The sequence below is a fragment of the Lynx rufus genome, unplaced genomic scaffold (genome assembly GCF_022079265.1).
Source record: "Lynx rufus isolate CCGP_SWC_20201006 ecotype Redwood Valley unplaced genomic scaffold, mLynRuf1.p SCAF_7, whole genome shotgun sequence".
NCBI lineage: Eukaryota > Metazoa > Chordata > Mammalia > Carnivora > Felidae > Lynx > Lynx rufus.
This window is the reverse complement of record NW_025814889.1, coordinates 113,056,892-113,078,354: the sequence shown is the minus strand read 5'-3', so window position 1 is coordinate 113,078,354 and position 21,463 is coordinate 113,056,892. Positions and strand designations below refer to the sequence as shown.

Here is a 21,463-nt window from a genome sequence, read left to right as displayed (position 1 = left end):
ACTCCCTTAATCTCTGGGTCTTAGTTTTGGCTTTACATTTGGCATTCTGTAATCTAGCTATTTATATTCTTTAGAAAGTTTTAAAAGCAATATTTACAGCCAAGATATGGTGTAAATATCCAATATAATCACGAGACATATAACTTTAGCCCAACACTGTATACACTTTGATTTATCATGTTTCAGGAAAAATTTGGCCTGGGAATTCCAAGAGCAATACACTCAAAAGATAAATCTCCAGAAAGTTTGAGGCCCCAGCAGATGGGCCAAAGGGGAATGAATGTAGTTGACATGACAGTTGATTTGTATCTCTCTCTCTCTCTCGGTTCATTTATTATAAGGAAAAATAAAGAAAAAAAAATCCCCACAGAATGACTTTACCATGGGGTATGGAGTATTTCCTTACAGGAGAAACTCCATAGTGTAGTAGGGTACTTCTTTCCGACACTCTATATTTATTCAGAACATGCTTTCTAGCAATATTTGGCAGGGAAATTTGCCACTAACTTCTATAGTTGGAATAAACTACAAACTAGAACCCAGGAAAACATAAAACATGTTCAATACTAACAACTGAAAATCAAACACTTCAAGATAGCTTTTTCAGTGCTGACGTATTGTATAGCCATTTAACCCCCTCCCCACTAAAGTGTGTAGAAGGCTTTAAAAAGGCTACAGGATAATTCCACTGGATTCATGTATTCATTCAGCAAATACATTGAGACCCCACAATGTTGTAAGCCCTGGGAAGACAGGAATGAGGAAGACAAATATGGTCCTTATTCATGTGGGTCTGATATTATATTAGTGGTGATTATTTCTTTTTTGAATTGTATATTCACTACAAGGGGGATTAGATTGCTATCAAATTCTACAGAAACTATTATAAGCATCTAGAGATTACCTGCCTTACTCATATAGGCAGAAAAATAATGGAGATGAAAATATCTGAACAGAGGAATCATCATATGATGGATATACTAGTGGTACACTTTTGTTTTTTTAATGTTTATTTATTTATTTTTGAGAGAGAGAGAGAGGCAGAGAGAGGCAGAGAGAGAGGGTGACAGAGAATCCCAAGCAGGCTCCATGCTGCCATCACAGAGACTGATGTGGGGCTCAAACTCAAGAACCATGAGATCATGACCTGAGCTAAAATTAAGGGTCAGATGCTTAATCAACTGAGCCACCAGGTGCCCCAAGTGGTAGACTTTTAAAAAATTTATTAAATGGCCAAGTTCCTAAGACATGTGATACACGTTAAATCTCACTTGGCCTCTCATAACAACGTTAAAAAGATTCATGATTATTCCCACTACATATAATACCAACAATGAACAGTTGATAATTTTAAGGAGCAAAGACTTGTTCGGTCACTTCACTGGTTTTATTTTTCCATAGATGCGGCTTTATTTTGCTCACATGATAAATAGTTTATAAAGCTTGACTCTGATGAAAGCATTGAAGACAGTTTTCTACTGGTCTTTCATAAAAAAGGCCTAAGGCTATTTCTCAAAACTAAACAGAAAAATCCAGTCTCAGGAAACATCAAGTTCATTGACTTGGGTGTCTCATGATACGGCTTTGTTGTTGTCCTTGTTATTATTTTGTATTGTTTACTTTGAGTTGTTTTTTGATGAGGAAATTTTTTACATGTTACCTTTATCTAAGAGCCCAGAGTGCACGTCTTTCCTGTAAAAGGTTTACTGACATTATATACCAAAGAAGTAGCCAACATTGTAATAATGATTTGTTTGGGGAAACCCTATATAATTAAGAGAACTGAGTTCCCATGAGCAATGGTCTCATCTAAGTTACTTTTAGTTTCTGTTAAATTCATATTTAAATATATTGTAAATAATTTTGGTCAGATATTTCTAAAACAGAAAATACATTTTTAAGTGTTTATTTATTTATTTTGGGGGTGGGTGGGGGAGGGGCAGAGAGAGGGGGAGAGAGAATCCCAAGCAGGCTCTGCACTGAGCCCAACCTGGGGCTCGAAGTCACGAACTGTGTGATCATGCCCTGAGCTGAAATCAAGACTTGGGCGCTCAACTGATTGAGCCACCCAGGTGCCCCAATACATATTTTCCAAATGAGGATTCTATGGAATAAAGGCTGAAAGATATGTAAAAAAGAAAAAAAAAGGAAGGAGAAATAGGCAACCTTGTTCATAGTAAAGGCAATGCAGTTTATTTTTTGGTTTAAATTTTCTAGTGATCTGAACATGAAGCTTGAATTATTATAACAGAGAAAAAAAAATGTAATGCACTTTGGAACGAGAAATGTGAATGCTTATCTGCATCAAAGGCTAATGTTTTCTTAAGGATTATCCTTGCCAGAGCTTCTAATGAGGGGAGAGGACCTACAGTGTTGAAGGACAGCAGGCCTTTGTCGTCTAAACAATGTTTAACAGAAGCAAACATTTCTTATTAAAACATTTGACTATTTTTGCCACTAAGAAGTATTTTTGACAAAGTTAAATGGCATCAAATTTGTAAACAGTTCTTTTAAAGCTGAGTTGTTAAAACTGTGAAGTTACAATTGAATAATTAGTCCATGGGAAAATTCAAGGTGGTTCAAGAAGACACATTGACTGCTTTCATCCTTCATTCTAATGTATCTGAATAGCATTATGATATATTTTCTATAGCATGTTTATTATTTCTATAGCATCCAGGATTGAGAAAGTGAGCATATTTCAACCTGTCCAAGAAATAATGAATGCTCCATAGATATTGGCCAAGTTGTTTGGCTGAATTTCTTGTACTTTCTTGTAATTGCAGTTTGGATCAGAATTTTATGAAACCTCTATCTTCCTTCTTTCTTTTTCCTCTTAAGACATAAAGCAATTTACTCTTAAACATAACATTTATTACAAAAATAAAATAAACATAAGCTTAGCAAATTTGAAATCTATGAGTTCCCTTAAAATCAAAAAGGCACCAATGTAACTCATTTTAGTGAAATCTTTTCCAAATGTTCTAATATTGATCCTGTGATTGGAAGTTCTGTTTTACGTACCTAATATCTTGCAGGAAAACAGTCCCCTTACTTATACGTATCCTCTTTGGCCCAAGTGTTATCAGGTAACCATTCGTCTTTGGCTCACATGTTACCAGGTAGCATTTTTTGGTACTTTTCATCTTGCTGCTAAAAGGCAGATCGACCCTGGCAGGTAAAATAAGAATCAGCATTGTTTTTTGACTATTCTTCCAAACTTAAATAATACTTGTCGATACATTTCCTATAAGCAAACTTGAAAAGAATTTAAATACCTTTTAAAATTATTTAATAGTTGAAAGAACTGGGTTATGCCGTTCAATACGTCTGAACTCAAGTTCTGCTTTACCATTTACTACCTGTAACTTTGCAACTTTCATTGGGTAAGTGGGAATAGATCCCATTTCGTTAGGTAAGAATAGAAATGTTTGTAATAGGGTTTACCATTCTGTTGTATTTAGCTTACCATTTAGCTAGTCACATGAGGCCATTCCTCATAATGTTCTTGTATTTTTCTTTGAGATTGAGAATCTCTAAGAAGTACATGGCTTGTCAAGATTGATATAAAATAACACCTTCTCTCCCCTGCCTCCCAAAGGGACTGTATCACCTCCAGCTATAAGCAGACATGAATTAGAAAATGCTGCAATTATCAAGCAGTTCACTCTTCTCCAAACACTATTCCTTTGAATAAAAGGGGTTTGGTTAAGTGGAGAACAATGAAACATTTGGCTATTTTATAATCATAAATGATTCACAACCCACCTAGTTAGCTCTCTAGAGATGATGTCAGAAGATGTAACATTTTATTTTGCCCTGTAAAAGCAGTACAAATACCTACTGGTTCCTAAAATGTACTTCATATGGCAAAGGATATTTTAGTTTAAAACAAATCTTAGCAAAAAAAAAAAAATACAAGCCTTCAAGTTGCATAGAGTTACTTTTCTTCTTTTTAATCATTTTGCTTCAACTGGTGAAAATTTTGTTAGTGGCCACCACTTGAGACATATATGGCATAGCTTGTTTCTTGTCTGGGGAAACTGGTTTTCCAGAAGCAAATTTTATCCATGAGGTAAATGAACCATTACACTTACTCTGTGAAATCAACTCGGAAGAATAAGTTAGGGCTGTTTTGTAGAGGGGCAGAGAGAATGCTGGAAGTTCAGTTGCTTTTATAGTTTTTGTGGCAGCAGCAGGGACATGGGTGACCCTCACTGGGAGTTTCAGGTGCAGCCAAAGCGTATGTCTAAGACATGGTGCGGGAAGGAGGCTGTGCACCGAGCATGCCCAATGGGTTGCCTAAATTATTATTGGGTAGGGTGGAGTATGGCAGATCTTTAGATGCAGCAAGAGGAATTCTCATGCGACTCGGATGGCCGAGGTTCCTGACATCAGGGGTCAAAGACGGGGAGGAGGAAGAAAGGAGTCAGAGAAAGCCACAGGAAGCATCTGTCTTCTTGAGCTGACTGAGAACTGACACATCCCTGGTTTCATTCTCAGTCCCAGGAGGGAGAGAGAGGCAGCTGTGTGAGATCAAGGCATTTGGTCAGACTACAGCTGTGATGTGTTCTCCTCTGCAAGGTCATCCTGGCTCCAGAGGACAGGCTGAGAATAGGTCACCGGAATATCAACTCCCTGAGCAAAAGAAATGCAGGGGACCCTCTAATCTTAACTTTTCTCCTTCAGAGAAGAGCAAAGAGATTATATATTTCCTTGAAAATAAGGATAAAGGAGAATTAATCCACTTTTCATTCCAGTCTCAATAAAAGGAGAAAGCCCTGAAGCAACTACACTATAACACTCAAGGTTCAATTAATCCTTGACTTAGTTGGCGGATTGCTTTCCTGTAGCTTGTCTACTTCTGTGCTTTCACTATAATCTATATTTTCCTTGATTATTCTTATATATTTATATATATATATATATATATTATACATATAACATATATATAGTAGTTATCCAGTATATTTTATTTATTTACTGAAACATTTCCTTCCAATACCCTAAGGAAAGTATAGTGATAACTTACTTTGTATACCCTGTACTCAACAAAATGCCTTATACTTGTTAGGCTCTCAAACATCAATAATTGCCTGACGAATGAATAAGTGAATATATGCATGACCTAGTGCTTGGATGAGTGCATAATTCTACAATATTCTTGATTCTATCAAGCTGGAAAAAGGAGAAAACATGGCTGACTAGGAGTCCTGGAGCTGTGGGGCTCAGCATTTTTGTTTTTTGGTTGTTGTTTTGTTTGTTTGTTTGTTTGTTTTTTTGAGGATGGCCATAGAATCAGGAAGCTTAAACCTTCCTTGAGTTTATTTGAAAAGAGAATCAAATTAAAGGGGGAATCTCCTATTTCTGAAACCCAATGCAACTGCCATCACAATAAAATTGCTGTTTTTAAGAGGGGAATCAGGAAACATGTATGCCTTGAACAGAAAAGTTTTTGGTGGAACTGAGACTCCAACCTGTTGTATCCGTCATGTGCCAAAAACTGAAGTGTATCACTATTGTCTTCATTATTAAATTGAAGACAGCATTATTAAAAAATATTGTTGGCAGTCAACAAGAATAAATTGTGGAGTTTGGACCCCTGCCACAGAACAGGGGAGGGGGGAAAGCATGATGTCTTAGGGCAACCTGGCCTTTGTCCAACATGCAGTTTACCAGATTGCTGACATTTGCTAAGAGAACCATGCTATTCATCACTGGGGCAACTAGAAAAAAAAAGTACAATTTGTCATTAGCCTTCATTTCAGAAATGATTTTCTGGTAATATCTTAAGTAGAATCTTATTTACTTTAACAAATAGCCCTACTTTAACGAAGATAAAGTTCCTTTTACAGAATTTGGGAGAACAAATAAATAATTCAGACTAACCTTAGAAACAATTGCATTTCAATGGAAAATTTAGAATCACATTAAAGGAAGCTCATTGAAAAATAATTGAATGGAGAGAATCACTCTGTCCCTGTTACTATTATTGAATAAATACTATCTCAAAACTTGACCACGTAAAAAGATAATTTTGTTTTGCTCATTATTTAAGGACAGGAGATTTGACTTGGGGTCTCTCCTGCATTTCAGTCAGGTGTTGGCTGGGGCCGGGGCCATGGGGAGTCTAGCACACCCAAAACAGCTCACTCATAACTGGCAGTTGTTGCTGCTGTTGCCTATGAGCCCAGCTGTTCTGTCATCTGGAGTGCTTCAGATGGCCCCTGCAGCAGGGTGGTCTCAGCTTAGACAGGCTTTTTACATGGCCCCTGGCTGGTCCCAGAGCAAGCTTCCCAGAAGAACTGGGTAGCAGCTGTACAACCTTTTTTGACCTGGCCTCAAAAGTCATGCCGTGTCTCCTCTGGCCCATTCCATTAGGTCATAGAGACATTGTAAGGCCAGCCCAGGTTCGAAAGGAGGAGGATTTGACTTCATCTTTTTATTGTTATTGAATAAGAGCATATGAGATGGGAGATATAATTAATGTCATTTTTGGAAACTGTGACCTTCTACACGCTCACTTGGATTTATATATGTTTCTAATGAGAAACAGAGGCATAAGTTATGTATTCTATGTGGAAACTCCACAGATATTACATGTCCCTGTGGAGGTCATTATTTAACTACGTAAGAGGTCAAGTCAATGATAATGAAAATTAATTGACAAGTTTACTTCATAGTTACTGAAACTTTCTACTTGAGTTTAAGAAAGGCATTGAATCATATCTTCATAGTTTTTTTTTTCATCATAGAAGTATCTTTTTTAATAAAATGCTTATTTATTCATTTTTTAGAGAGACAGAGAAAGTGGGGGGGGCAGAGAGAGAGAGAGAGAGAGAGAGAGAAAGAGAAAAAGAATCCCAAGCAGACTCCATGCTGTCAAAACAGCGCCCAACATGGGGCTTGATCCCTCGAACTGTGAGATCATGACCTGAGCCAAAACAGGAGTCGGGCGCTTAACTGAACCCCTCAGCACCCCTGTAGAATATCTTTTTTGAAGCAAGTTTTACCTTGAAAATTGGTATTTCATTTAAAATGCCTAAAAGGTGAGAGAGGGAGGGAGCCAAAACATAAGAGACTCTTAAAAACTGAGAACAAACTGAGTGTTGACAGGGGGCGTGGGGGGGTGGGTGATGGGCATTGAGGAGGGCACCTGTTGGGATGAGCCCTGGGTGTTGTATGGAAACCAATTTGACAATAAATTTCATATGAGAATAAAATAAAATAAAATAAAATAAAATAAAATAAAATAAAATAAAATAAAATAAAATGCTTAACATCTTACTTTCCATATAGTTTTAGGAATTAATATAAAATTCATCAGTATCAGTAGGAATGGTTTAGTTAAAATCATAGATGGTTAATAAAATCACATATAAAGACAGAATTTGAAGTGTTTTTTTTTTAATTTAAAAGCTTGAAATAAAAATATACTTAAGATTGAACAACTGTCTGCTTGTATGCTATCTGAAGATTAGTTTTAGTTCAAGTAAACAATTTTTAACTAAAATAAAGTTTTTTAATCACCTCAAAATAATCTTTAGCTTTAAGGATTTCCACCCTAGTCTACTTCATGCTTAGCATTTTAAGATCAAGAAGTAGAAGCGTTATATACGTGAATATAATGAGTTAAAGGTCCCAGTTATCTCTGGTTGGCGTCCGAGTTGATGTTAAGACGAAGTCACTCTGACTCTAAAGATGATAATGTTGACCAAAACAAATAGCCCAATGCAAAAATGACTGAAATTTTCCGAATTTGCCAAAGGAGTGTAGCATTTGCCACTATTAAAATATAGTTAAATGGACCAGCAACAGCTTTGGGGAGGCCGAGTTAGTTGTTGGGGAACATGTGCTTCCTGAAATGATGAGATACCAGCAAAAGGCAGGGCTTTGTAGACAAGCTCTCTAGAGACCTTGAGCATCAAAGACCGCGAATGTCTTTAGAGACTTTGAATGTCATGGGAGCAAGGATGAATGCAACAAGACCACACGGGGTTTGGTAAGAAGAGCCAACCCAGGAGTAAGAACTATAAATGAAAAATGTGTGTGTGACACATAGGCAGAGTGGATGTCAGCTTCCAGGATAATACGTGTTATCATTGTATTGATTACAGGGAAAAACCCCTGAAAAACAGTCACTTTGCCACAGATTTACAGACTAATAATCAGCAAGATAATTGGAGCGGCACCCTTTTTGTCTCCTTATTGAAAATACTTGTAGGTACCAGTAATTGAGGCCCTGCTCTGCAAGATGGTAAGAAATTATGTTGTAGGACAATTTAGTGAATCCTCACAAAACTTCTTTGAAAGCTGCAAGAAAACTGAGGCATAGACAGCTTAAGCAACTTACCCAAGGATGTTAAAGATCAAAAAAGAGGAACCAGGATTAAAATTCAAATAACAGCCTTATTTAAAAGGTTATAGGAAGATTTTTAAATATACAAAATCTGCAAAATAAGAAATCTTTTACATTCATCACCAAGCTTCAACAACTGTCAACTAATGCCTGTATTTTTCTACGTATCTCCACCCACCTTCCCCCTTCCATATTATTTTTTTTAATTTTTAAATTTTTAATTTTTAAAAATTTATTCATTTTTGAGACAGAGTGCGAGCTGGGGAGGAACAGAGAGAGAGGGAGACACAGAATCTGAAGCAGGCTGCAGGCTCTGAGCGGTCAGCATGGAGCCCGATGCGGGGCTCCAACCCACTGACTGGGAGATCATGACCTGAGCTGAAGTTGGATGCTTAACTGACTGAGCCACCCAGGCGCCTCTGCCTTCCATGTTATTTTAAAGCAAATTTCAGTTGTCCTGTCATTTTATCCAACAATGTATCGGTACGTTTCTCTGAAAGATTAGAGCTCTTAATTCATACAATCATGACAACCAGATCACATCTAAAATTTAAGATCATTTCTTAATATCATCTGAGATTCATTCAGTGTACACATTTTCAACCATCTCGTAAATATTACGAATGTTTAATTTTACAGTTTGTGTGAATTAGGATCCAAATGAAGTACATACACTGCAATTATTTAAATAGCTTTCTGGGGCGCCTGGGTGGCTCAGTCGGTTAAGCGTCCGACTTCAGCTCAGGTCATGATCTCGCGGTCCGTGAGTTCGAGCCCCGCATCGGGCTCTGGGCTGACGGCTCAGAGCCTGGAGCCTCCTTCTGATTCTGTGTCTCCCTCTCTCTCTGCCCCTCCCCCGTTCATGCTCTGTCTCTCTCTGTCCCAAAAATAAATAAACGTTGAAAAAAAATTAAAAAAAATAAATAGCTTTAAAGTCTTGTAAACTATAAATGATTGAAAAATAAGCCTTTCTTTACTTTCCCCTGTGGTTTATCTGTTGAGGAAATAGGGATTTTGTTGAATCAGTTTCTTTATTTTTGTTTACGTTTTTATTTTGACTCTAGTGAGTTAACATACAATGTTATATTAATTTCAGGTGTACAATATAGGAATTCAACAGTTCCACACATCACCCTGTGCTCATCAAGACAACTGCACTTCTTAATCTCCATCTCTTATTTAACCCATCCCCCCACTCCCCTCCCCTCTGGTAACCATCAGTATGTTTTCTGTAATTAAGAATTTGTTTATTTCTCTCTCACTTGCTCTCTCTCTCTCTCTCTCTCTCTCTCTCATTTTTGTTCCCTTTTGCTTATTTGTTTCTTAAATTCCACATATGAGTGAAATCATATAGTATTTGTTTTTCTCCGACTGAATTATTTTTTTTAGCAATATACTCTCTAGATCCATCCATGCCGTGTCAAATGACAAGATTTAATTCCTTCTTATGGCTGGATAATATTCCATTGTGTGTGTGTGTGTGTGTGTGTGTGTGTGTATACACCACATCTTTTTTATTCATTAATCACTGGGCACTTGGGCCCCTTCCATATCTTGGCCATTGTAAATAATGTTGCTATAAACCCAGGAGTGCATGCTTCCCTTGAATTAGTGTTCTTGTATTCTTTGGGTAATTACCCAGTAGTGTGACTGCTGGATCCTAAGGTAGTTCCATTTTTAATGTTTTAAGGAACCTCCATACTGTCTTCCACACTGGCTGTACCAGTTTGCATTCCCACGAAGTCCTTGAGGGTTCCTTTTTCTTCACATTCTCACCAATGCTGGTTTTTTCTTGTGTTATGGATGTTAGCCATTGTAACAGGTGTGAGGTGATATCTCATCGGAGTTTTGATCTGTATTTCTTTGATAATGGGTGATGTTGAGCTTCTTTTCATGTATCTGCTGGCCATCTGTATGCTTTCTTTGGAGAAATGTCTGTTCATGTCTTCTGCCCATTTTTTAATTGACATTGTTGAATCCATTTCTTTAATAGACTTAAGCATATACCTTTGACTTCTGTATCTCTTGTAAAGTGGGAGTTACATCTACAGGCTTAATCAGATTCAGTATTCATTATTTGCTTGATTGTTTTTGATAATACTTATCTATAAGTGAGGGTCTGTTCCTCCATCCAAGGGTTTACAATTGATCTCTTCCCATGAGAAATATATGTCATACAAAGAAACTGTTACCATTGTATCAGTTACCACGTGGGACAGAAAAGGTGGTATACTTCAGACATATGTGAACAAAGGTTCCTCACAAATATGTCATAGACACAGAAGAAATTGAGAGCAGTTTTCAGGTGCAGATAATGGGGAAAGCATATTAGATGGTAGTGTTCATTACTAAAATGTTTCTAGCTAAACCAAGAATCAGAAAGAAAATTCTGATTATTATAGCCAGTTGTATTCTAGTACTTCTGAGGAAAAGTAAGAACCGTTATGAAAGCAGGATGCGAAGAGATGATTGTAACAAAACATAGCAGAAAAGATCTTGAAGTCATGACCATGAGCATTTCACCAAGGACAGCAGGACAGATAATGATTTTCCAACTAATCAATCAACAAGTTACCTTTATGTGTAAAGCAATAAGACCACAGCTCTCATGAAATATAGTCATTTGTTCCTGCTTGCCCAGAATTTACAGAAAAGAAAGAAAACTAAAGTGCAGGACAATACCTCATGAGATTATACATAAGGAGTTTGTGGCAGAGGGGTCACTGTTATCTGGTGTGGTTAGGATGAATATTATAGAGGAGGGGGTGAAGGGCACACTTTAAGGGGTTATTGGAATGAAGCTAGAAGGACTTGAGTGGGTGGAATAGTCCATAAAACATAAATTGTAAATAAAAACAAGTATTTAAGAATCAGCACAGTATGTTTAAGGAACAGGGTAGATCAGCATCTTTTAAAAAAAAACATGTACCGTGTTTACATACATCTATGGCACGTCAGGTAGATCTAGAGGACTCATGTCACCTTGTTCTTGGTTTAGGTTAAACATGAGATGCCTTAGACAAGCCATATAACTCCATTAAATTTAAATTACCTATAAAAGAGCGCCTCGGTCTATATTAGAAGTTTCCTGATTTCTGGGACAAGTGAAGTTTTGAATGTTGGACAAGTTAATTTCTTGTAAGATCAAAACCAAATTCAACGAAGTAACAACAACCTGCCATCTGCTATCAGAATTAGTTTTTTTAAGAAGGTATATTTGAAATGGAGGCAGATGCTAGTCTCAGAAATGTGTGTGTGTGTTTGTGTATATGTGAGTGTGGGTGTGTAATTTACATTAAAAACAAACTCAGTTGCACTTATTTTTGTCGAATTTTGTTTGATGTAGACTGGTAGGAATCTCATTGTAGTGTCTCTCTGATCAGCATTTGGGAATCATAGACAAGCTGTTACTTAATGGTCCTTTCCTTTGTGACATTTTAAGAAATCATAACTGGGATAATGTCCCCATTGTACTCTGCCTTTAGTTGTTGAGCAGGTTCAATGCCCTGTCTAGACCTTAAATGTACAACATGTGATTGCATCCGACATCAGAATAGTTCTGGGGTGCCTGCGTGGCTCAGTCTGTTGAGCATCAGACTTCAGCTCAGGTCATGATCCCCGGTTCATGGGTTTGAGCCCCATGTCAGGCTCTGGGCTGACAGCTCCCTCTCTCTCTGCCCCTCCCCTGCTCATGCTCTGTCTCTTTCTCTTCCTTTCAAAACTAAATAAACATTAAATTTTTTTTTAAATAGCTCTTGTTGGGGATACAAGAAAATTGTGTTCTAGTCTGCACTTTGACCCTCTTATGTGAGTTGTTCACGGCATGAAGCCTTTTCTAAAAATCATCTAGAAAAGTAAAATCACCCTACAGCCTTACCTGTCTTGCCAGATTGATGTAAGTTAAATAAGATAACATATTTTCAGTTTTTATAAACTATAAAGCGACATCAGTAGAAAGCTTTAATAAAAATACTGATCTATAAAATCGTCCAAATAGATATAAATTTACTAGTAGCTCAGAGTAGATGGTAGGGTTATGATTTTAATCGAGAAAATGACTTTCTAAGCACTAAAATGCAAAAATCACAAGCCTGAAGATTTTTTGACATTAAATCTTCAGAAAAATGACGTATATAATTCACCTCAAGCAGTTCCTAAAATTCCAGGACAAAATAATCAAAATTGTTAGCCAAGTAGATATATCATTTTTTTCCTCTCCACATCTGACATTTATCTGCACTTTGGCATTAAACAAATGTTAAGAGAGTCACTAGGATTTAAGTTCAATAATATATAAACGTAAGCATAAGTGGAGATTAAAACTTTGACAGAGAAGCCCACAGACTAATAATGAAATGTAGATGGGAACTTTTTTCCAAAGGAAAGGAAATGTGTCTTTTCTTGGTTGGAGAACGCTAATTATCAATGATTTGGCAGAAGCCTACCACTCCTAATTGCATGAAATTATCAATCTGACATTTCTGAAAATGGCAGCAATCATGACTGCATAGAGCAGTTAAATATCCTCCTACAAGATAGCTGTTCATAGCTGAAAACACTTCACTCTTGTTACTTCTCTGTGAACTGTTTCTGTAGTGAGTTCTTGGAATATATTTATACATGTTTAGCATCGCCTGCATTTCGCTATTTAAATTTTTAATGATAGTTGATCTCTGATAATGTGACAATGTAAGTAAAAAATTATTTGCAGAGAACTTAGAAGGTAGGTGATTTCAGGAATATTCTCTGCAATTTTCATGGAAGACATGAAAGCACTATGACTGCAATGGTAATTCCACAGTCTGTACTTCCGTAAAATTCAAAATTGGAAAGATACCTTTGCAACATAGCAGTTGTAGTCCCTGTAGAAATTTTCTTTGTAATTGAAAACATTGAATTATATGTTCTGTGGGGATGTGGACAATTTCTGTCTTGTTCCTGCTGTGTCCCCCGGACCTAATAAATTGATGGTGTCTAGGAAGTATTCCGTAAAGCTTTGTTGAATGAATGAAAGAATTCAAGTTTCAGATATGATGGAGAGGTTAAACAACTTTTCTGATTTATGTGATACAACCTAAAATACAGAAATGATCACATGAATTTGAGTCAATAGAATATCAAATTTTTGCTTAACGACCTACACCAATATGAAACAAAGCCAATGGAAGAGAGAGAGGCATTTTAATTTTTTTAATCTTAATTATTTTTGAGACACACAGAGAGAGACAGAGTGTGAGCGGGGGAGGAGCAGAGAGAGTGGGAGACATAGAATTCAAAACAGGCTCTAGGCTCTGAGCTGTCAGCACAGAGCCTGATGCGGGGCTTCAACTCCCGAACCGCACGAGATTGACGCTTAACCAACTGAGCCACCAGACGCCCCAAGAGAGGCATTTTAAATGTAGATCTGTGGCAATGTCATGTTAGGTCTAAAGGATCTTTGATGATTTGGCTGAAGCTCTTCTCTACTCATGGTATATTTATGTAGAAAGTATAGATTTAGAGGTCGCTTGCACTTAACATTTATCAAAGGAATTGATTGTTAAAACAAGAACAGTGAGGTAAAACAATGTGCACTGAGAAATTTGAGCCACTGTCTTACAAAATATAAATTTTACTTTTATTCAGAAAAGTAATTACATGGGGAAGATGATGTGTTTATTTATACTTGAATATACATATATGTAACCTTTATATATATGTATCCTTTGTATACATCCTTTGACTTTTTTGGGAAAAATAAAGCAGATATTTTAAACTACAATCGGTATAATTCCTAGAAGAAAAAATTATGGTACTGGTAAAATTTTCATTGTAACACTGATTTCTTTGCAAACACATCCTTTGTGATTGTGTAGTCATGTGCCCCTTTTACTGACTATACATCACTTTTACTCTCACGCAAGGTTTGGAAAAAGTGCCAAAAGAGCTCCCTCCTGACACTACGCTGCTGGACTTGCAAAACAACAAAATAACTGAAATCAAAGATGGAGACTTCAAGAACCTGAAGAACCTTCATGTAAGGATTCTTTGTGTATTTGTTTGTTGGTTGGTTTGTGAGTTGTAACAAGATCTGACTCGGAAGATTTTTCAAAACAAAACTCAGGTAAGGCCTGGAGTACTATATGGTAATAAATCAACACATAAGTGTTGATTAAGTTCTCTGTTTAGGGAGCGATAGGGGAGCAAAGCATCGTATTCATTAACCCCTAAAAGTCAGCCAGTTTTCTTGCATATACCCCGTATATCTTTAGTATTTGCTTCCTAAAAATATATATCTTAATCTTCTCTTATGTTTCATGAATAAAAGTCTTTATCTCCCCAGTTAGATAGTACTTCATTAGGCGAACAAAATGGACTACTGATCTTAGCATTCATTTATTTCTTTTTGTTTTCTTTCATTCATTTTCTAAGAGGTGCAAGTGTTTTAAAGGCTCAAAGATTGGCACCAATAGAAAAAGGGATAAACATCCATGTTTTACTTAGTAAATATAATTCTATCTCCAAACATCTATATCTATATATCTAGATCTTGCTTTGTATGCAGGAGTATGCATGCTTCATTCTTATCTGTATCTGTGCTTTTATTGTCATTATTATAGTGTCACACATCCAGTGTACGGGATAGGATTCCAGCAGAAAATTAATGGCACTCTCAAAAGGGTTCACAGAGAAGGCTTTACTGAAGGGACTATTTACAAAGGGATATAGGAGCCAACAAAGCGTTATGAAGTATGCAAGCCCACCTTGAGAGAAGTGGGGAACTGTATTCCCACCTCCTGATTTCCTGTCAGTGTCTCCTATGGATGAACCTAATGAGAGGTCAGAGGTTAGGGTCATCTGGGTTAGGCAGTTTCCAAGTTCACTTCCCAGGACATAGAGGAAGGCCACAAAGAACAAAGAATGAGTATAACTGTAGTTGGGAGAAAGTATGTTATAAATGGAGAATGACCAACCCAATCAAATAGGGTTAAGTATTGCTAAGGCAGCCTTCTGTAAGAGAAAGTGCATTGCCTTTTCAGGTAGGTCATCAGAATCCCTATGAATTGTATTTTTAGTCCAGCTCTCTACCTGTGGGATGAGTAGAATGTAGTCTCCCCTCAGAATATCATTGCACGTTTATTATAAAGAAGCTGGGTTTCAATGTCCATAATAAATGCCAAACACCTCACTGTAGGCCCCTCTTGAAGTATTGAGTCTGGTCCTGGGCAAGACATTTTTAGAAGGGCATTAACCTTTAAGTATCTTCAGAATGATCACCATGGGGATAAAGAATCTGGAAATCATCTCTTATAGGCACAGTTGACAGAGATGTGGATATCTAAATTGAATGAAAAAAGGTCACGAGTGACATATATGAAGGACCATATTGGAGAAGAGAAATTGAATTTACTTACTTCAACTACAAAGTGACAGAATTGTCCTATTGGCAACTGAGTGGAAATTTCAGGGGAGCAGAGTTTTGCTTAACATTAAAAATACAATGTAAAGCATTAGAATTTTCAGAAAAAAAAGGGAGAGAATTGCATAGTTATGAGATGTAGAGGTAATGTTATGGGTACTAAGAAAGAGTCAAATCAGACATATCCTACATCAGGTTACCAGTTAGTGTTTGAGAGAATATTGGACAAAGGATCTAGAGGGTTAGCAGAATTTTGAAAGGAAGAGAAGAAAAGAGGGTTTTCTGTGTGAAAGGACAGGCAAGGCAAAGAAAATAAGCAGATACAGGAGTTGGCTGGAGGGAAAGATAAAGGCTGCAAAGAGTGAAGATAAGGCATGAGCTAGAGATCTCAAATCTTGAAGCAATGGGATCCATTTCTACTGATAAGATACGGACCTGAGCCCCAACTCACGTTTTCTCTGCCTTCATGGTATGTTTTCACTCGGAGTGAGCTGATGGTGATACCAACACAGTTTGCCAATGACTCTTCAAACTGTCATTGAATATGTTAGAAGATTAAGAAAAATTTAATGTTATTTCCAATGAGCTAAAATTTAAAGGCTTCATTTTATTTTTATAACTTCACCCTAAAGGGACTTTTTTAAGGAAGGAGAATTCTCTTACTCTAATCTCAAATTACTGTATGTTTAAGTATAATCTGAATAATTTGTTTGACCTCCTTATAGCCTTAAATAAGAGATATCTAGTTTCTGTGACACTCTCATTAAGTCTGGCATTTGTAATAAGATGTTCTTTCTTTTCCATGTCTCCTTCTCAGTATGTTTGAGGCAACTACTATCTTGGAATCTCTTTCCTTCTACTTCAAAGTATACATTGAAGAGAGGAAGAGTTTATTAGAGCTTCCAACTGTTCAGGGAATGTTAACCAGCGATTTTTCTCTTACTCTTTCATTCATGATCATTTCTAAACTTGTTATTTTGCAAATAAACGCTATAATTTCAGCCAGGAAAGGCACGCTTGAATGAGAAGGAAGAAGAGAAATGAAAATTTAGCAAAGATTAAAATAGAAAGGATTTAACAGAAAGCTTCCTTTTTTCTCAATAATTTGATCAATTTAAACTCTGTGTCTCATAATGAGTAGTATATGCTGTGCAAGAGTAGTTTTATACTTATAGAAATGTATTATAATACTTTTCTATGTAATAGAAAAAACATAATTATTCTGTGAAATAATGGAAAATTAAGTATTACAATGCCAACTTTTCATATATTTCCTTTGAATAAATGCTTAATAAATCTAGTAAGGAAGTTCTTTTTAATTAAAAATAAAAAATTGTCAAAAGTTTCATAATAACAAACATTTGTGTAGCAATTACTACATACTAGGCTTAATACCTATATACAGTCACTTATGTAATTCTTACAACTCTTCTTATGAGGTAGACACTCTTGATAACTCCCTTATACAGATGAGGACACTCAGGCACAGAGAGGTTACTTATTCAGTTACTTGTCCCTAGTCACACAGCAAACAAGAGCCAAATCTTGAGATCTAAACTTGAGAGCATTCTGAATTGACTCTGTACATTTATTGCCTATAAATATGATAGTAACCATACAGTCCCTTAAAACGATACCTGGTACAGTGTAAACCTGCATTAGTGGTTTTGGGGAAATAATACGAAGTCAGGCTTTAACATTTTTTTGTTTCAATTGTGTTGAAATATAATTGACACACAGCACTGTGTAAGTTTAAGGTATACAGCATCATGACTTCATATATTGCAAAGTGATCACCACAATAAGTTTAGTTAATATCCTTCATCTTGAACAATATGTGTGTGTGTGTGTGTGTGTGTAAAGAAAAAAAATGTATTTTTCCTTGTGACCTTGCGAGGAGACCTTTTAAGACTTACTCTCTTAGCACCCTTCAAATATACCATACCCCAATGTTGGCTGCAGTCGTAATGTTGTACCTTACATCCCAGCCCTCATTTAACTGGAAGTTTGTAACTTTCGATCACCTTCTTGGATGAAGGTGGTGAAAATGCTTTTATTCTTTCCTCCACTCCATTTCCATTGCCTGTTTTCTTTTCATCACCTCTCCCATACCTCCCAGGCTAGATCCCTTTTTATTTAGTTACCAAGGAAAGGAAGTAGGTTGTGCTGATTTTTGAGGCTATGCTTCGATTTTAGTTTATGTGATGCTCAAGTCATTTCCTGCCCGCAAGCAGCAAGTTCTCTTCTCCTCTGACTTCTCTCACCTCTTAGCAAAGTCTTGATGAGTTGATTCTACTTGTCTTTCTCTCTCTTTTCTTTTCTTTCTTTCTTTCTTTCTTTCTTTCTTTCTTTCTTTCTTTCGTCTTTTCTTTCTGTTTTCACTCTTGTTTGCATTTATCTTTTGCAGAATTGACTCCGGGCCATAAGTTTTTGTTTCTTCAGTTTCTTCTGTGATATCTTTGTGTTCTGTGCATCCTCCTCTTCTGATTTAAGAGGAATCTGCTCTTTTACAGTAAGGATTATCTCAGGTAGGGGTTAATCCAACCATAAGCCCTGTAAGTTTAACTCCTGCATCTTGGCTTTGTTCACTTGGATGTGCTCAATGACCAGAGAATCTACATCTAAACCCTTAAGTTCAGCTCTACTCTCTGCATTTTTTAAGCATATTCAGTAAAAACTCGGCACTCTTTCTGAGCCACCTGTGTCCAGCTTCACTCTCTGGCCTGCGTTTTTAAAGCGAACACAAAGATTTGATTGTCTCGACTTGCATGATTTTGTAGGATTTTCTGGATCAAGTGAGAGGTGAACCATTTTCAGAGATCATCTCAGGCTGTTTATGGGAAGAGGTTCCTTCTTTTCATTAGCTGATCTCCTGATGACTACCTGAGGTTCACCTTTGACTCTTTCTCTGCTTTTGCTGGCCTTTGGCGTTAGCCAATGTAATTAGTTTATTCCTATCGTACAATCTTGTCATTGCCTGTTATTTTATGAGTGTGCTTTCTTAAATAGGTATCAGTGTGCATGGAACTAACATTAACCACCTTTACCAATACTGTATATACACAAATAACTTTGTTTTCGCTTGTGGATCTGTTTTGTGTGAAGTTCTAGCTCATATAGCTCTTAAAAGTTTACCTCATTATGACCGAAATTTTCATAGCTTATATTTATTTTCCAAATGTATTTTAATTTGAAAGCAGGTGTGATTTCCACTGGATTAAAACATTCAACCAGCAATGCCATTTGAAAAGTGCTTTGCAGAGAAGTCCATATGCATCACTGTGCTTTGACTCTCACAATAACCCCCTGTAGGTGCTATTATTATTCCCAGTGTACTGAAGAAATAATTGGGGCAAGTGTCATAGTGCCACTAAAACTTAACCGCGGATAGTACTATGGAGTGCTCACAGGTAGAGGTGTTATTTAGTTATTACCTAGTGAACAAAGTAATATTTTATTGGCTGAAATAACAGGTAATACATCATCAGGGTGATTCTGCATAATAGGTTTTGACATTTAACGTAAAATAAGCAGATTTTCAGACCATGTTTAATACATTTACTGATGCCAGGCTTTCAGAGTTTTCTTCCATAGGTGGCAATAGATGCTCCCCTCTTTCTTCATAATTAAGCATCTGCCATGTTGGGTGTCTTTCAACGATGCAGCTCCTCTTAGACCGCTCTTCTAGCTCTGCTTTTACTAATTTCCTGGACATTTTGCTTGTAAATATTAATATCCTATGACTTGAACCATGGCGAGTGTTTGAATTTTTTGTAATATGCTTTGGGATTTCCTGGGATTTTGTCTTAACCAACCCATGCATCTTTTAGGATCAGTTAAAAGATTGTTACTTGTGATAAGGTTTAATTAGTCAAATAATGGGAACAACCTGAGGATGTACATGGGTTAACCTACCAGCTGTTACCTTCAGAAAGTATTTCTGCATTTCTGATAGTGTAAGTTCTCATTGTTTTATTTTTTGTCCCTGTGCATTTTCATATATGCACAAAGTGCACTACAACTGAAAAGCAAGTTTCTCAGACCTGGATAAAATTATCCCGAATCCCATAGGATTAGTTGACAAGAAGACTTGGAATAATAAGAAGTATGGTTCTATAGACATACATATCATTGGAAAAGAAAGAAGTAGCCCAAAACTAAGTTTAGCAATAGCTGTATGTGTAACAATAAGGAATGAGAAGTAATTTTCTATATTAGGAGAAGGCAGGAACAAAAATTTAAGAATTACCAAAAGTAGTAACATACTTGACTATATAAAACCTTATATGTAAAAAGGACAAAAACAGAATAAAAAATATTAAGGCTCTGCATTTCATCTTAACTATATCTTTATTTTCTATAAACCAGTTATTAAATATATGAAAACGTAATAAAAATGAGAAGTATTGTGATCACGCAAATCTTTCTTTCCATAAAAAACCGAACAACAGGAAATTGATTTTACCTTTCAAGTGACCAAGAAATCCAAAGAAATTACAGTGAGCTACAACATAATACACCAATTTGGCAAACTTTTGGGGAAAAGTTTTATCTAAATTTGTAAGGCTGCAAGAAAATTTTATGTCTTGCATTGCTGATGACGGGACAAATCAATGCCATCCTATTGTAGTGGAATCCGTGACAGCAGTCAATGAATATGGATTTTTAGGTTAAAAAGTTGACTGGGGGATGGATGCCTGTGGCATTGGCTTGTTTTCAGGCATTTTGGGTTACTCTCATAATTTCAATCTTTAGGAGTATTTACTGTTGAAAAATTAAGTGTCTCTGTATCTGTATTATAATCTATATTTCATCACCTTAATTTCTGATGTTCAGATCCTCATTACACTTCTGAAATGAGAGAATCACATTTGGTTAATTCTTTTCTGATCTCTTGCAGTTTTGTAGATTTCTCTGTTAGTCTCATGAATGAAATAAGTAAACTACACACCTATTATATATACGTTGTTTTTGTTCACTATCTACAGACGTTGATCCTTGTCAACAACAAAATTAGCAAAATCAGCCCTGGAGCATTTACACCTCTGTTGAAATTGGAACGACTTTATCTGTCCAAGAATCATCTGAAGGAATTGCCAGAAAAAATGCCCAAAACTCTTCAGGAGCTGCGTGCTCACGAGAATGAGATCACCAAAGTGCGAAAAGCTGTGTTCAATGGCCTGAACCAGATGATCGTCGTAGGTACAGATATTCTTATAACTCTAAGGCCAGGATTGAAGGTTCACCTTAAAAGATTCCAAGTAAGCTTTAGCTGCAGGAAGGGAAATTAGCTAGAACTGGCATGTCTTTAGCCTATACCAGGAACAGTAGCAAGACCAGCAGAAATGAGATTTTGAATCTGTGCCTTACAATGTTTTTGTTCCTCAATCTTAAGGATCTGGGAGTGTGGAGAAAACTGCAGGCCCAAAGTCACCCTCATGTATGGCCAAGATGCAATGGAATGGATGGAATTAAGTAGTAATTAATTAGAGATATGTGGGGGATACCTTTCCACTGTGGGGATCGTTTCTATTGTGAACATTCATAAATCATTTGTTTTAACAAATGTGTTCTAATCGTGATAACAAATGGTGATTTTATAATTGGTTTACAAAATGCTAGTTTCAGATTATTTAGTGTTGTAACTCATCTCAGGAAAGTAATAGCTCCACCATAAGTGTGACTTATAAACACTTGTGTTTGTT

At 36.5% G+C, this 21,463-nt stretch overlaps 1 protein-coding gene across 1 annotated transcript in view; it reads left to right on the top strand.

Annotated features, from left to right (window-relative positions):
* The window catches only part of DCN (decorin), a 40,934-nt gene that overhangs the window by 4,858 nt on the left and 14,613 nt on the right, over positions 1-21,463 (top strand). The window contains exons 3-4 of the mRNA XM_047066815.1: positions 14,263-14,375; positions 20,747-20,960. Of these exons, the coding sequence (XP_046922771.1) occupies positions 14,263-14,375; positions 20,747-20,960 (327 nt within the window). The remainder of the gene's footprint in view (positions 1-14,262; positions 14,376-20,746; positions 20,961-21,463) is intronic.